General features: G+C 35.4%; 1 protein-coding gene across 1 annotated transcript; it reads left to right on the forward strand.

Moving 5' to 3' along the window:
* The first annotated feature begins 296 nt into the window (after positions 1 to 296).
* RSL24D1 (ribosomal L24 domain containing 1) lies at positions 297 to 14,494 on the forward strand. Its single transcript, XM_006920343.3, has 6 exons — positions 297 to 490; positions 4,084 to 4,197; positions 5,892 to 5,964; positions 10,253 to 10,316; positions 12,004 to 12,089; positions 13,162 to 14,494. Exons 1-6 carry the CDS (start codon positions 410 to 412, stop codon positions 13,245 to 13,247), a joined length of 504 nt encoding a protein of 167 aa, XP_006920405.1. The 5' UTR covers positions 297 to 409; the 3' UTR covers positions 13,248 to 14,494.
* The last annotated feature ends 2,076 nt before the right edge of the window (positions 14,495 to 16,570 follow it).

Genomic DNA, 16,570 nt, shown 5'->3' on the forward strand with positions numbered 1-16,570 from the left:
AGACAACCCAACGTGTGGAAAGCCCTGTGAGGGCAAAGCACAAACCAAAGACGTGATATTTAAGACATGAGTAAATCCTCACGTTACAGGGTATGGTGAAGGAAAACTAGGTGCTGTGAGAGAGCGACCTCAACAGGTGGCGCAGAGTCATGTTTCACTTTCCCGGAGACAGGATGGCCAGGCTGACTGTGCAGCTCTGCGCCTGCGCCCAACGACAGCGTTTTCTTTTTGCCGGCGCGGCCACGTGGGGGCGCAGTCGGGTTCGGATCGCTTTCTAGGGGCCCTCAGGAGCGCAGCACGCTTGACTTTTCCGGGTCGGGACTGGGAAGAAAATAACTTCCTGTGACGGGGCTACGTCACTTCCTTTCAGGCTCGGCGTTTGGGTGGTGGGTCCCCACGCGCGTTCAACATGCGTATCGAGAAGTGTTATTTCTGTTCGGGGCCCATATACCCTGGCCACGGCATGATGTTCGTCCGCAACGATTGCAAGGTGAGGGGGCCAATGCCAGAGCGCGCCCGGCTGCGCTCCCGCGGGCCGAGGCCTAACCCGCCCGGCTTTCTGCGCCTGCGGCGTTCGGCCCCGTTCTCCACGCTGCCCCCGAGGGAGGGAGGCTTCGCGAGGAGCTCCGGCCTCGACCTCCCGCTTGGGAAGTTTCTCCTTGCGGGCGTCCGGAACGGAGCTGGTCACCAGACCACCTTTGGGCGAGGCTGGCTGCGATGAGGTTCAGGAGCGGTGTCAGCCAGCCCCGACGGGGACTGCGAGGGTGTGTTTGGGCATTGCGGCCACTCTGGTACATGGGCCAAGTTTTTCAATTCAGTAAACTTTGTTGAACGGATGCTTGGTCAAGCGTCATTGCTAGGGTCTGTGTCCATAGACTTGGGACTATCCATAGTGTGTAGTGGTCGATAGAAATGTTGCATATGGCTTAATAGTAGACATATATTATGAGGTTGTTGGAGGTGAGTTTAGGGGGTCGTATATGAAGAAGCCCAGAAAGGATATATTTATCCTGGATCTTGAATTTTGCGCGAAAAGTGAGGAGAGAGTAAAGTGGAAGAAAAGTGAGCAGCTTGAGCAGAGGCGCAGAACGAAGGAATTGTGTCCCTTTGTATTGTGGTTGGTGATACAGGGATGGAGTCGGTAAGGCTATAAATACAAATGTAAGTATATGCAAAATGATTAGTCCGGAAATATAAGATATTAACATATAGGTGTACCGTAAGACCTAGTTGAGAGAGACTTTGTGAGTGATACATGAATTTATTTTCTCATATCAGAATGAAACTCATTCCTGTTTCTTTAGGACATCGTTTCTCAGAATTTGAGGTCTCTTACATTTGCTTCTGAATCACTAGGCATTTCTAAATAATGGATTGCTGTTTTTTCACCAGATCCGTTGAATGGGAGTCTTTGGGAAAGAGCATTTAGGAATCCTTAAAGAGGTGATGTGGATGGACATACTAAAGAATTATAGTTCCTACTTCGTTGTCTTACATCTATTATAGATGGAAGATACTGAGCTCATTAAATAAGCAAAGATTCTTGCTGAAAGTGAGAATCCAAAGCTATGTTTGGGAACTTGAAAGAGCATGTAGAAGATGATTTTGAATACCTGCTTTCAGGAACATGATAAAAAATTTATAAAAAGAATCAAATGATTGCCAGGTGGGAGTCTAATTCACAGTGGGCAATATGGCTATGTAGATGATGTGGTCATAATTTTTGTCCAGCAATGCTTGTCAGCAGGTATTGGAATTAGAACAACAGATTTTGGGAGCTATTTAGAGTTTGGTGTTGATCTGGCAGACACATTGGAAATTCAGGTTGATGAGGAAGTCTATATTGCTAGCAAGGACGGTGTTGAATTGGCTGGCAGCCAGTCTGCTCTAGGGAAGACCAGTGGAGCCAGAACAAAGTTGATTGGGGAAGTAAGAAGTAGAGGCTGTGAGGCACTATTGAAGAATAAGTATGGGCGTATCTCGGAGATGTTGGTTCATATTTGAATCTTTCACCTTATGTATCTAGATATAAATCCTTATTTATTCTGCCTTTGCAAAGGATAGTGGTGTCTGCTTTCTTTCTTCCCTCCTGCCCTGGTTCCAGATTAGGCACTTGTCACTCTTCTAGCCTCCTAACTAGTCCTCCTACCTTTATGCTCTTAGCTTTTGACACGATTTTTCATAAGAGACTTCTCTTAAGCTTAGGTAGCTTCTTAAAGGTAGAATTAGTGTTAATGTTCTACATTTTCTCATAGTTTGCAAACAGGAAAAATACACCCTTAATGAGTGCTTAATAAATGTTTGCTAAATTAGTGGAATAAGAAAGAGTTGAAGGACTTTGAGGCTGAGGTGTGAACCGATCATTTGTTTGCATGTTGAAGACTGAGGATGTTGGTAGAGGACTAGATTAAAAGGGAAACTTGAGCCTATGAAGCTTTGTCTTACACATAATTCATCCACCAGCTACCCCACAGTAGATTTAATCACCTCTTTATTGTGTTTTCATATTATACATGATCGTATATACCTTTATCCCATTGTTTATATCCTAGTCTGAATTCCCTCTCTCTTACTTGGAAAGTGAGACTTTATCACACTTAGCTTGCTAGCCTAAGTTCCCAAGGTAGGGATTCATGTTTTAATTATTTTTGTATCCCTAGCACCTGTTGTAACATCAGGCACAGAGTAGTTGCGCTTTATTTGCTTGTTGAGTTGTTGTGCCTTATTTGCTGGTTAAAGCCCCTTCTCATCTCCAATGACTCTAGTCTCATCAGATATTTTATTCTGTTTTTCAGCTTTTCAGATAACATTTATTAGGTATAGAGTTCAAGTAGACTTCTCTGTAACTTTCCATTGGCTGTATTTGGAATTGAGAGACCCAGGGGAAGTTCAAAACCTCTCTCATTAGATATTTCTCAGAAATGAGGATTTGCCTAGGGGTTATCTAGTAGGCATTAAACATAAGAGGCCGTTACTTAAAAAGATAATAATACTTTGGGCTGTAAATACTTAAAGAAATTTTACTGGTAATGATTTCGTAGTGAGTTACTCCAGTAGACTACAGTTCTTGTATTTTCCAGATACTTTGAAATTAATTCAAGAATGTAGATATGTCTTCACTCAAGTCTCAAGAGAGGACTCTCCATGACATACGTACCTGGATAGAGTAAACTAATATTGACCATTTCTAAGAAAACTATATCCTAGTGTGTATAATCACCTGCTTGGAGTTCCTCATAGAACATAAAATGAAAAGTATTTTGGCTTGTGATATATATACACAAGCTTACTTAGTTTGAAATGTTTATACTTCATTTTGATCTATTTTTTTTATAGGTCACATCTTCTAGGTGTGGTAATTCAACTTAATTTATTTTTTTGCTAAGATAAACTCAAAAAAATCACTTTTTCTCTTCAGATTTCTTCTAGTAATACACAAATTATGTGTTCTTACACCTTACAGAGTAACAAAATAATGCATTTTAGACGTATATAAGGAGTCCCAATAAGCCATTTCAGGAGCACATTGAAGTATCATTAAATTGTAAGCACTATTAAAGGATCACATCATTTGGGAGGAAGGTGGAGAATTAAAATAGTGGCGAATCTTCCAAGTAGATCTATGAATATGTTAGAAAATAAATCTACAGCTAGTTATCGGTCCTTTTTGAAATTATTTTGTGTGAGGATGGAAAGAACCAAAGGAGATTTCAGAGTGGTGGTTTGAAACTTTTACCCTCATTGAGGTATATAGAAAGTGAATTTTTGAGAATTATTCTGAATTGTGAAGTAATTTAAATAAAGGACTTTCCTTTAAACTATTCCTTATTCAAGATCATTATAAGGTTTTACTCATTCTATTAAAATGGTAGTTCTTAACCATATTTTCAGGCCCCTCTGCTTTTAGCGGTGATGATGCTTGATAGTCAAAACATAGTTAAATTTCCATGTAATCTGACATGTCCACACATTTCTAAATGGTGTAAGTAGAAGTAATTGTGAGTGAGAAACATTGTCATTGCTCAGATTTTACAATATATTTTGTCTGGTATTGACTTCTCACTATTTGAACTTTTCTTGTAGGTGTTTAGATTCTGTAAATCCAAGTGCCATAAAAACTTTAAGAAGAAGCGCAATCCTCGTAAGGTCAGGTGGACTAAAGCATTCCGTAAAGCAGCTGGTAAAGAGCTTACAGTGGTGAGTATAGTTTTTATAGTTTTTAAAATTTCAGGGTTTTGGGGGGGAGGGTGGTGTATGTAATTTAATTAACTATCATAAGGCTCCCTATAGCATGATTGATGAGTGACTTACTTGTATTTGGATATGGTAATCTCATTCTCATGTGATCCTAAAAACCATTAATCTGTCGAATTCTGAAAAGGGAAAAATTCCTAATCCAGTTTGTAGAAGTGATTTTTCTTATTCTCAGAAAACTTTTTTTAGCTCTTGCAAACAAAGGAGGAAGTCATTTAAATGGATTGAAGTGAAGTTGGAAATTGCTAATTAGAGATTTTGAGAGATAGTTAAAAGATTAAAAGTTCCTGAACAGCAGTCAGGGCTCAGATGATATTTGTAGTAAACCTATTTATCAGTTTCTAGATTTCCTTAGCAGGACTTGGTGTCAGAACAGAGAAATTAGATATAGTGTTGACATGAGAAGGAATAGTGGGGAGTCAGGGCTAAGGGAATTTCATGTATGAGCCCCATCATCATATTTGCTATTCCTAGATCTGGTTAAGTTTGTCCACTTTCAACCCCTGCAAAGGGAGGAGGTGAAAGCTTCTGCATAGGCTATCCTTGAAGGAGGAAGATGTTTAAACTGTCCGCTCCTTCCTTGACTTTCTCCTCCACCAAACCCATGGGACTCTTTACCTCTTCTCTACTCCTTAAGAGCAGTATCTAAGCAGTTGCCATGAAGCCCTTTGCTGGCTTCCTTAACACCAGAAGTTTTCAGTAAAGAATATTTTTTGTGAGGTGCAAGGTCAAATCACAATTACTGTCACAAAAATAATTTTTAGTATGGATGAGAAGAAGCAAATACCTCAAATGCAAGTGGCAACTGTATGAATGAAGGAAGGATGCCAGTCACAGTCATTTCCTAGTAGGTCACCGCTGAGGTTATTGTGATCTGAATAGAGTCACGTTTATATAAATGAAATAGCCAAATACAGAGTTAGCGCTGTTCCATATGCCTATGTTGGGTAGATTTGAAAACCAAGAAATGCTGGTAGTTTTTTAAAGAAAACTGTAGCTTTTCCAAAATTGTTTTGCATGTTTTAAGATAACTAGGATTATTAACTGCAAAATACCAACTGCATTTAGAGGGGACTTGAAGAATTTCAGGGTGAAGCTTATGTAGGGTAGTACCACATTTATTTAAAGATGTGTAGTTTCATACCTTTATGATAAAACAAAAGGTATATAGGTATTGAAATATATAAATATGACAGGTATTTTGGTTGACCCATATGAAATTCTCAATGTTTAAGTCTTTTTTTCATCTTTGAAAAATGGTTATTTCCTATGGTCCAGCCTAATGCAAAGTTTTCTGGCTGTGAGTCTCATCTAGGAATGAGGAATTAGGGAAGCTTTTTCAGTTTGTTTATAATCCCCATGATTGTTATATGCCTCTCTTAGCGATACAGAGGATAACTTGCATACAGAGAGAGATTTTCAGTAGGGCTATCTATCATGTACATACATCATGGTGTGTAAAGGAGAAAAAGTTTGAAAACTTGGATTTGCTGATAGCTCCCTGGTGGGGTAGGGGGAGGGGGAATCTTAACATGTGTCCCGAGTTTGAAACACTCCGAACACTTTGGAAAAGAGAATAAATTTTAAGAAATGCTTCCTTCATACCTCTCTAAAAACGATATTTTTCCCCCTTACAGGATAATTCATTTGAATTTGAAAAACGTAGAAATGAACCTGTCAAATACCAGCGAGAGCTGTGGAATAAAACTAGTAAGTCACAAGGGAATGCCAGGGATTTTCAAGAGAGACTGGTTTGGGATATTGCCATAACTTTAATGTCACTTTGCTTAAATATTAAATTTCTCTTTTTTATCGGTTAGCTTTTATTCTCTTATTCTCATTTTAATGGTTCTGTTGTATTTGTCTTATAAACTACTCAAAATCCTTTTCAGAAGTGGTTGATGTGTCCATTATAAAAATAATGTAATTACTAAGTTTGATATTATTTGAAGTGCCCACACAGATATAAAACATCCAAAAGTTGGGGAAAAATAGAGACGGAGAATTCTTTTTTGGGGTTGGGTGTGGCATACTTAAAATATACACAAAACCTAGCATACTTTAGAAGTTTAGATAATTTGATTTAGGGTCATAAACAGGGTATTTTGTACACCTTATAAAATTTTAGTGCTTCGGTAAAATTTAAAGTGCAGCACTTAAGGTGATAATTACAAATTTGCTTATCAGAACTTCTAAGTGCTTAATTTATGTAAAAATGAAGCTATAGCCTACTGAAATTAAAAGCAGTAATATCTTGTTTCTTGTCTATTTTGTTTTTTTCTGAAGTAGGCAGAGACTAATGAAGAAAAGCCCACATGTAGTAAAATTTACTTAGTCCAGCTTATAGATTCCACTGTGTGTGTTTGAGGCCCTTGGCCCTGACTTTTCTTCTCCCTGTGGCTGCTTTATGCAGTCTTTAGCTATTTCTGGTCTTAGATTGAAGGTGATATTGTTTAACTAGAAGTTTCTAAGGCTTAGAATTCTACATACTTTATCAGTCTGTAATGGATCAGACTGATAAAGTATTGGATCAGACAGGCAGAGCATCCCTTTCAACACAGTCACAAGACTTCAGGGTAGGAATTGAAAAGTTGTGGGCCTTTGTGGTAGTATTTGACACCTTCTAAAGCTTTATTATTCTGGACTATGTGGAGAAATCGAGTCCAAATTTGGAATTGCGTATTCCACATAGCCTTAAGTATTCTGCTTCTTGGTGTTTTCTTTATTCCTCCTTTAAAATTTTTTTTAATTAAAATTTTTTTTTTTTTCTATAACAGGTAGAGTACCTTAGGCTGACAAATGTAAGATATCTCAAATCAAACAGATTAAAAAAAAATTTTTTTTTTTTGCAATTAGTGGGAGAGTTCATTTCTGAAAAAGCAGTTTTATTGAGTTTATTTGGTAAGGAAATATCACTGATTCAACCTCAAGGATTTTTAAAGAGATTAATAACTTCATAGGATTTTCTTTGTTTTTATTGAGCCATAATAGTCATATAACACTATATTAGTTTCAGGTATACAACATAATGATTTGATAGATCACCACAATAAGTCTAGTTAACATCCATCACCTCACGTAGTTACAAATTTTTCATAGGATTCTTAAATTGATTCCAAAAGGCATTCTTGTCAAGGATATTCTTGGAAGATCCTAAAGCATTTCTGGACCCCATTGAATTTTATTTCATATTGGCCTCCCTCTTTTTTTTTTCTTGGTAACCACTTGAAGATAGCAGCTTCAGATCACCCTTTCATATTTTATAACTACTTTTATTTGGTGGGTATTCAGCTTGATGTTGAAACTGAGGTGCATATCTTATTTTAGTTGTATGTGGTTATTCAATTACTATGACCCTTTCATGTTATTTACATTGTTCATGAGAAATACTATTGTGTTCTGTAAGGCTTTATATGCTAGAACAATAAGCCTTGACTCTAGCATACAAAGATGAACAGGGTACACACAATCTTTGTCCTCTCGGTACATTTTACTGAGTACTCCTATTTATTGCTTCTGTTAGATGGTAATTGGTTCAGGTATTATCACAGTCTCATTCCCTTTTCCCACTTGTTTATACATCTGCAAATTCTGTAAGAAGTGGTACTCTATTGAGTTTTTTTTTCCTGCATAAATTCTGTTGTACTTTCATATTGGGATCTTAAAAATAGACTTTTCAAAGATGATCTTCTGGGTAGACAGTATCAGTCTTTTGGAACTTAAAACTATTTCCTGCATTAATAAAAGTTGTTAGTAGTGTTCCAGAAAAAAATATATTACTCTTTGATTCCCCACACTCCCTATTTTAATATCATCCTGTCTATAAGCTGATCTGTTGACAGTAGTTTTATATTTATTGCTTACGTGTGGTATGGACTGAAACACCTTTGTTAAGATGCTGATGTCCATAGAAACAGCAATAGAACTTTAAAAGCAAGAATAATTTGTGTTTTATCTGTTATGTATCTCTGTATTGCAGATCAGTTTTTAATATCTATTAGATACTTCTTACATTTAAAATTTTTTGGTCTTTTGGAATATCCAGAAATGCAGTGTCTTATTCTTTGGGAAGGATTTACCTGCCTCTTGTGTTTGTTTTCCTTCTGAGTAACTTTAAAGCGAGGTAATGCTTCTGAATACTAGAACTTGCCTTTACCATTTTTGCTGAAAGGCAAGGAAAGAAGAAAAGTTACATATCCAGCATATTGTTAGTTCTAAGCCATAGCATATGCAAATTTAGAGTTGACATCGTGTTAGAGTTATTTATACATACATCATCTTAATGCCAAAAACACCATGGGGCCTTCTGGGGGATCTTGTTAAAATTCAGATTCTAATACAGTATGTTTGGATGGGGCCTAAGATTCTGCATTTCTAACAAAATCCTAGGTGATGCCAGTGTTGCTCGTCTCCAGTCTACACTTAAAAAAGTTTTTATTTTGACATAATTTCAGACGGGACAGAAAAGTGGCAGGAGTAGAATTCTCTGATATCCTTCATCTACATTCCCCAAATGTTAACATTTTATTTACTTTTTCTCCTCTTCCCCTTTTATTTATTTTTTCTGAACTGTTTGAGTTAAATAGTTTAATATGTATTTCCTAAAAATAGAACATTCTCTCATACAACCACAGTGTAATTATTAGAATCAAGAAAATTAGCATTGGTACATTATCACTTAATCTTAGACCTATTTACATTTCTCTGATTTTCCCAGTATCTTTTTATTGCAAAAGTTGTTGGAACAGTACATGTCTTATCTCTATTAGTCTCTCAATTTAGAACAGTTCCTGAGTTTGTTTTTTATATTTCATGACATTGACAATTTTGAGAATATGGGCCAGGTATGTGGTATAAAATCCCTTAATTAGATTTTGTCGGATGCTTCCTCAAGTTTAGATTTGGGTAGTGTGCATTTGGCAGAAGTACCATTGACGTGATGCTGAGTTCTTGTCATTGTGTCCTTTCAGGAGGCACCTGTCATTTATTAGTCTTGTTACTGGCAATGTTAACTTTGATCTTTGTCTGCCAGGTTTTACACTGTAAAGTTAGCATTTTACTTGGTAATAAGTATATTGTGGAGAGATACTTTTAAGACAATATCCTGGTATTCTTCAGCTTCACATACTTTAAGAAGCTAGATTGGGAGTGTGCTGTCCATTACGGTAAACACAAGCCGTAGGGACTCTGAGCATTTGAAATGTGGCTAGTCCGAATCAACATGTGCTGTAAATATAAAATACGTGGTGGTTTTTGAAGACTTCGTATGAAAACAAGCATAAAATATCTCAGTAATTTTTTATGTTGATTACATGTTGAAATGACAATATTCTGGATATGTTAGGTGAAACAAAGTAGATCATTAAATTTAATTTTGAACTTTTCCTTCTTACTTTTTTTTAACGTGGCTGCTAGAAATTTAAAATTACATATGTGGTTTATCTTATGTTGGAGAATGTTGATATAGATAACTAGAGCATAGTTGGACTCAGCTCCTGTATACATTTTCCAAAACAGATTTTAGTGGTTGAGAGTGTGGCAGATTGTTGACTGGTTCATTCAACCAGTATTCAAGATTGGAATATGATTCATTCTCCAGATCATATTCCAGGCACTTGAAGAAAAAGTAGTCTTTATAACCAGAAAAGTACTTTCTTTTATTTATGGAGATAACAAGCTTAGAATGGGATTAATTGCTATTAATCTGAGTTCTTTGTAGAATAAAATTTGAAAAGCACTGGAGTGCTTTAAAAAAGAAGGAAAATTTAGTAGCAATAAAAGCTTTTGCAAAATACAGAGAAATGATAGATGTGAAAGATAAGAGTTAACAGTGATGCCAGCAAAGGGTACATACCTTCTTTATTTTAGTAGGGATTTTTTCCCCAATGGGTTTGTCATTTAATCAATTTCTAAATCATAATAAAGAATAAAGAAGTGATTGTTAAAGCTGTTGCTTGCATGTGAATAGTTTGCTAATTCTTATGAATTTTTTTTGTAGTTGATGCAATGAAGAGAGTCGAAGAGATCAAACAGAAACGCCAAGCTAAATTTATAATGAATAGGTATGACAATATGTATAGAGTAATTCTTGGAAAAATAATTAACTAGTAGGAATCTAGAGGCATTTTTTTTCACTTTATGTTCACATAACTTTAGACTTACAAAACTGGGTAGAATAATATAAGGAACTCTTGTATATTGTTAGCATTTTGCCGTATTTACTTTATCCTCATCTTTGTATACAGTAAGTTGAAGACATGATGCCCTTTTCCTCCTAAGTATATATTTCAGTGTATATATCCTAAAAATAAGAACATGTTTTTATATAACCATAGTATAGTTATTAAAATCAGTAAATTAACATTGATACAATACTATTATATAATCTACAGATGTTATTTAGATTTCATCAATTGTTCCAATAATGTCCTTAATAGCAACAGAATATTCTGGATCACACATTGCATTTAGTGGTCATATTTCCTCAAGCTCCTTTAATCTGGACAGTTTCTCATCTTTCTTTTTATATGGCATTGGGATTTTTAAAGAGTACAGGTCAGTTATTTTATAGAATGTGCCTCAATTTCGGTTTGTCTGATGTTTTGCTCATGATTAGATACAGATTAAGGTATTTTGGCCAGAATATCATGGAAATGATGATGCCTCCTTCAGGAGTCTCATGTCATCCCAAGTGATCGTGTGGTTAAGGAGGTATCTGCCAGTTTCTCCACTGGAAAGTTACTATTTTCATTTTAATTAATACATACCTTAGGGGAGATACATTGAGACACGGCAAAGAGATTGGTCCTTTTCAAATTGGGATCTACTGAGTTTTAGCATCCAGTACAGTCTTGTCTGAATCTGTTACTATTTTGTTGCCAAGTAGTGATATTCCTAATTCATTTCTTCTACATTTATTATTGAGGTAAAGCTCTTTTTTATGAGAAAGCCAATTTCAAAACTATTCCTTTATTTATTCATGTCATATCTATGTATATTCATTGACTTTTATGGTATTCAGTGGGTTTTAATTCTTAGTCATTAAATGTTCTAAGTAGCCCACCCAGGTTGGCCAGTGGGAGTTACTTCAGGCAAGCTTCCATGTCATTTTGACAGTTCCTCATCATTCTTTGAGTGCTTTTTTACTTTATGACTAATAAGATCTAGCCTCATCTTGTATTTCCCCTGCCCCTGCCTGGAGTCAGTTATTTCTTTAGAGAAAGGGGCATTAGATTTTGCTGTAATCGCTATGGCAGTCTGCACCATTGCTTTCTAGCTTTAAAAGATTTTTAGAGTGTTACCAAAAAGGTGCCTAAATGAGCACTAGTCTATTAGTCTGTCATTGAATGTTTTATGAGTTTTGTGCTCTTATAATTACTGAATGATTAAAAATAGGTAACACTGTGTTTTATTTTTGAGGAGAAAAGATCTAGGCACTAGAAAAGATTTGTACTACATGTATATAATAGACATTGATATCTTGAGATTTGTTAATTCTTTGCTTCAATCGCATTCACTCAGCAAATATATATTGAAGCCTCATTTTATTTCCAATTAGGTACTAGGTATTCATTGAAGGAACAGTTGGTAGTGTAGGAATCCTATTTGAGCTGATTAGGAACTAGAAAATAGAGTTCCCACTCCTCATGTGTGGCTTATTTGATAAAATTTTTTTTTAAAAGTTATGAATTAATGTCTTTTAAAGAAGCTTTAATAACTGAAATTTTGGCTTTAATGTTTTTACCCTAGGTTAAAGAAAAATAAAGAACTACAGAAAGTTCAGGACATCAAAGAAGTAAAGCAAAACATTCATCTCATCCGGGCCCCTTCTGCATGTAAGTAATGCATTGCATAAGAGTTCTCTGCTTTAAGTAGAGGTGAAAACTAGATTTTTGTGGTCTGTGTAATTGAGTATCAACTAGCTTGTTAAGAGTATTTTTTCATGTAAATGTTATCTTAGTACATTTATGATAGGACTTGCTAAAAATATATATAATTTACTTAGTATATTTCCCAGTTCCAATTAGTTTTTTACATATGGTATTTCTTTTCCCCTTCATAAGATCCTATTTTCTGAGTTACTCAAAGTGAGTTGAGTAATAATTTCATAGATGATTTTGCCTCATACCTATTTTTATTAAAGGACAGTGTTTTATATTGGTGGTTCTCAAACTTTGGTTGATATGAGATTTACTTGGGCAACTTAGCATAAATACAGAGTCTGGGCCTCTTTGTTAAGTAGCTCTCCAGGTAATTCTGATACTTAAGTTTGAGAACTACAGTTTTATACAATCTGTTATATAATTTACTTATTTTTGAGACTGCTTAAAGAGAAATTTTGGTGAGATGTAGTCAGAGACTTGATTCCTGAATGAGTCCATGCCTAAACCTTAGTAAAGGTCAAATTCTGTAAGCCCAGTTCAGTAGATTTGTGTTAATGTACCACATTTTGTTAAAATGTGGAACATTTGTTTCACATGTGAGTGACAAAAAACTCACACCCAGAAATGACATGAATGAACCATTGTCATTTAAGTTTTTAGCTAACCCTCTAAGGTTGGTAATACAATGTTTAGAGCAGGGACTACGGATCCATGAGGGCGAGGGTTCAAATCCCATCACTTTGACTTACCAGCTGAGTGCCCATGGGCATGTTCATCTGTCTGTGCCTCAGCTTTTCTCATCTTTAAAATTCAGGTTATTATGTGGCTGAAATGAGCAAATGTATGTAGAATGCTTGTTTTATGCATGGCATATTATAAAACCTGTATAAGTTTAGTTACTGTTCTTATGTTTCTTAGAAATGGCTAATATTTTAAAACACAAAAGATTCTTTATAAAGTTTTGAGGAGTTCTGCAAGGTCACATTGAATTGATAAAGTTTTTTTTTTGTTTGTTTGTTTTTAGGCAAAGGAAAGCTGCTGGAAAACAAAATGGTACAGAAATTACAAGAGGATGTGGACATGGAAGTTGTTTCTGAGAATCTTAACTGACTGTAACCATTTCTATGAATTGGAAAATCTTCTTTAGAGACTTAGAAGAATGTCTAAATTATTTTTTTTCCATAAGGTGACTCATGAAAATATTAAAAATACATCTCTTCTACATTGCTCTTGGCAAAACATCAGCTATTATGGATGCTAGATTACATCTCAATGTTAAGCCTTTACTGATAGATGTATTTGTGTAAATCATGAAAATTCTGTAACCATAGGGGTAAATTGTGGATATAAAATAGTCATGCCACTTGGATAATGGCACTAGGCAGCAGTTATGTAATAACGATGACAAAAATTATGGCTAGTGATACATAAAATTTTTTTTTGCAGTAAAAATATTCCCTTTTTAATGTTACAGAAAGGGGGATACTACAAGGAGCTAATACTCTATATGATAATTAGCCTCAAGTACTAATATCTTTTGATTTCAGTATTTCCAGTTTTGGTTTATTAACATCCGAAGAAGAACATAATGGCCTCATATATTGAAGTCTAATTCTGTCAGACTGTTTTAACTTGGTTTAACTGTTCAGATAGGCAGTTGTGGATGTTGAGGGTAACAGCTGTGTAGTCTGTTCCTGAAATGGCACTGTACTCTATAATTTCCACTTTGAAGAAAATTCTAACTTGAGAGATTCCTAGTAAAACAAGCTTTATTTTTCTAGCTCAGCAATGATTTAGAAGCAGAGGAATTCATTGCCTTAAAAAAAAAAATTTAAAAGAAAATTGAATTTTGGGGTAGAATGTCTATACATTATTTGTACATAAAATCTTTTTTGCAGTAAGTACCTACATATTATTGTAAAGGTACTAAACAAAGGTATAAAGTATTGATAACTTGGAAGAAAATAACTTCATCCACATGTACTACTGAAGTAGGAGATATATTTAAAGAAAAATATGTGCTTAATACTTCATGTTTATCTTTGCATTATTTACAAGTAAGTACGTTAAGAGTATTAAGTAACTCAGTTTTTATAGTTTTTTAGGACAGAATTTGGAATAAATTACAAATGCTTAGGGTTATATAATTGTATAGTAATGGCTAAATTTTTCAGTATTAGTATAAAAAGAATGGACCAATCACTGGGCCAAGTATTAAAAGATCTTAGTTGCAGCATGGTTTTGCCTTTGTGTTCTTATTTGTAAAACATGGCTCATTTGTTAATAGTATTTTTGTAACAGGGAAAGTATCTATGCAATCAAAGACATTGTAAAATTAACTTAAAGTTTTCACTCCATATTATAGTCATGTTTGTTTTAATATAAACTTTGAAAATTACATAATAGCAAACAAGTTTCCTACGGTGCTAGTTAGGGAGTAACTTGAAATTGCCTTAGTTGGAGAAATTGAGCTAAAACAAAGAGCTGACATTGCACCTCAGGTTTAATATCCAGACAGGTCTCTCTATCAGGATAGATGTCATATTTTGAGACCCCAAATCTTATAAACTGAAAATGACAGTTTTCTCTCTCCACATCTTGGTTGGATCACTGAGATGAATTGTCCCTTTAAATGTTGCCTGAAAGGTGGCATGCTACAATGCTTTTAGGCTAATATTGTTTCATCTTGTCTGGTTGAGACCTCTGCTGGGCAGTTAGCATAACACACACAAAAAAGCATAAAATTGTCCAGTTACTCACTTCACAGAGCTTTGAAACAGGCATACCTTGGAAAGACTGCATATTCAGTTCCACACCACTGCAATAAAGTGAGTATCACAATAAAGTGAGTTGTAATCTTTTTGCTGGTGGAGTGTCTTGCCTTCAGTTTAAAATGTAACATCTGTGAAGCACAGTAAAGCAAAGCACAGAAGTATGCCTGTATTCTCTAATTGCTTAAGAGGAGTATAGGACTGGAAATTATAGAAAAGAATGTTCTTATACTTTATAAAACGTAAGAGTACAGAAATTCTCACATTAAAAAATCTCATTTCTTAAAAATAGAAATCCTAGGAAGATGTTTATCATGTTGAAGGAAATTTGAGAAGGACTGGCCTATTTTACAGTTTGTCATGAAGCAGGAAGCATTACTATTTTATAGATGGAAAAGTTGTAGGTATAGGTAACTTGCCTTTTCTCACACAGCTAGAAGTTGAAGGAGGCAGGCATTTGTGTTCATACAAGTCTGTCTCCAAAGTTGCTCTGCATATATAAAAAGGGATGTATCCAGAGCCTCATGGATTCGGTCTTCACAAATCCAGGTGTTTGCCATGAGAGGTGACTGTGAGTAACTTGAGTGACACTTGACTATGACTTGGTTTCTTCACCTGACAGAGATAATATGGCCAACCTCAGTATTTTTTATGAAGATCTAGTCCGTTAATACATGGAAAATCATTTCAAGGCCACCACCATAGTAAGCTCGTGTTAACATGTTAGCTATTAGGATTGGATGTATATTTTCCCCTACCGCCATCCTTTAGCTTACAGTTTAAATGATCTGAAAAAAGACATCAGACTTTAATCACTTAGATATTTAGTATAAATTACAATATTGAATGAAGACTACCTTGTAAAAGTTAATATAGCAGCCTGCTAAATTAATAGTGTTGAAAAGATAAAGGGAAAAATCAGTATTAACCAACTCAATATCAGGACAGGAATTTTTCAAAGTCTATATCCCTTTTGATATACAGAATTGAAATTTTACCTTGCATGTCTTTGTACTGAGTATATCAATCAGCCTCATGTTGATTTGAATCATTTTGTATCTGTTGATACAAAATTTCTTTTTATAGGAGAAATGATCTTTTCCTAAAGAATATTCTGTTCTGAAGGTAGAATTTCTTACCTTCTGGTGTAGTGGGGTGAGCCTCTGACTTATTGAACGTTATTTCTAGGTTTTGAATATTTTTTTAAAAAATTATTTTCTAATTATAGTGGGCATGTATTGTATTAGTTTCACATATACAACATAGTGATTAGACATTCATATACCTTACAAAATGATCATCCTGATAAATCTAGTACCCTCTCACACCATACAAACCTATTACAATATTATTGACTATATTCCCTGTGCTGTACTTTCCATTCCCAGGTTTTGAATGTTAATTGAAGCTATCTTGTGGGGGTCAGAGGTGATGTTTCTGCCACATGCTCTTTCCTGGGGTACCAGTTACCTGATCTGATTCTCTAGTAGCTCTTTGGTTCTGTGGCCCCCCTCTTATGATCCTGCCAATAAATTCCTTTTGCCAGAGTTTGTAACTCCAAATCCTGGCTGAGGGACATTCCCATCCTCTGCATCAAATCCAAGCAACCTGTTTCTATCACTCTTAAGAGTTCAGGGACTGTATCTTACCCCAGGCACATAT

The sequence above is a fragment of the Pteropus alecto genome, unplaced genomic scaffold (assembly GCF_000325575.1).
Source record: "Pteropus alecto unplaced genomic scaffold, ASM32557v1 scaffold86, whole genome shotgun sequence".
Lineage (NCBI taxonomy): Eukaryota > Metazoa > Chordata > Mammalia > Chiroptera > Pteropodidae > Pteropus > Pteropus alecto.

Bases quoted from the DNA above. Each gene is read 5' to 3' on its own strand.
- RSL24D1 (XM_006920343.3), top strand. From the start codon at position 410: ATGCGTATCGAGAAGTGTTATTTCTGTTCGGGGCCCATATACCCTGGC. The intron at 4,198-5,891 runs GTGAGTATAGTT...TCCCCCTTACAG, and splicing joins CTGGTAAAGAGCTTACAGTG to GATAATTCATTTGAATTTGA. The intron at 12,090-13,161 runs GTAAGTAATGCA...GTTTGTTTTTAG, and splicing joins CATCCGGGCCCCTTCTGCAT to GCAAAGGAAAGCTGCTGGAA.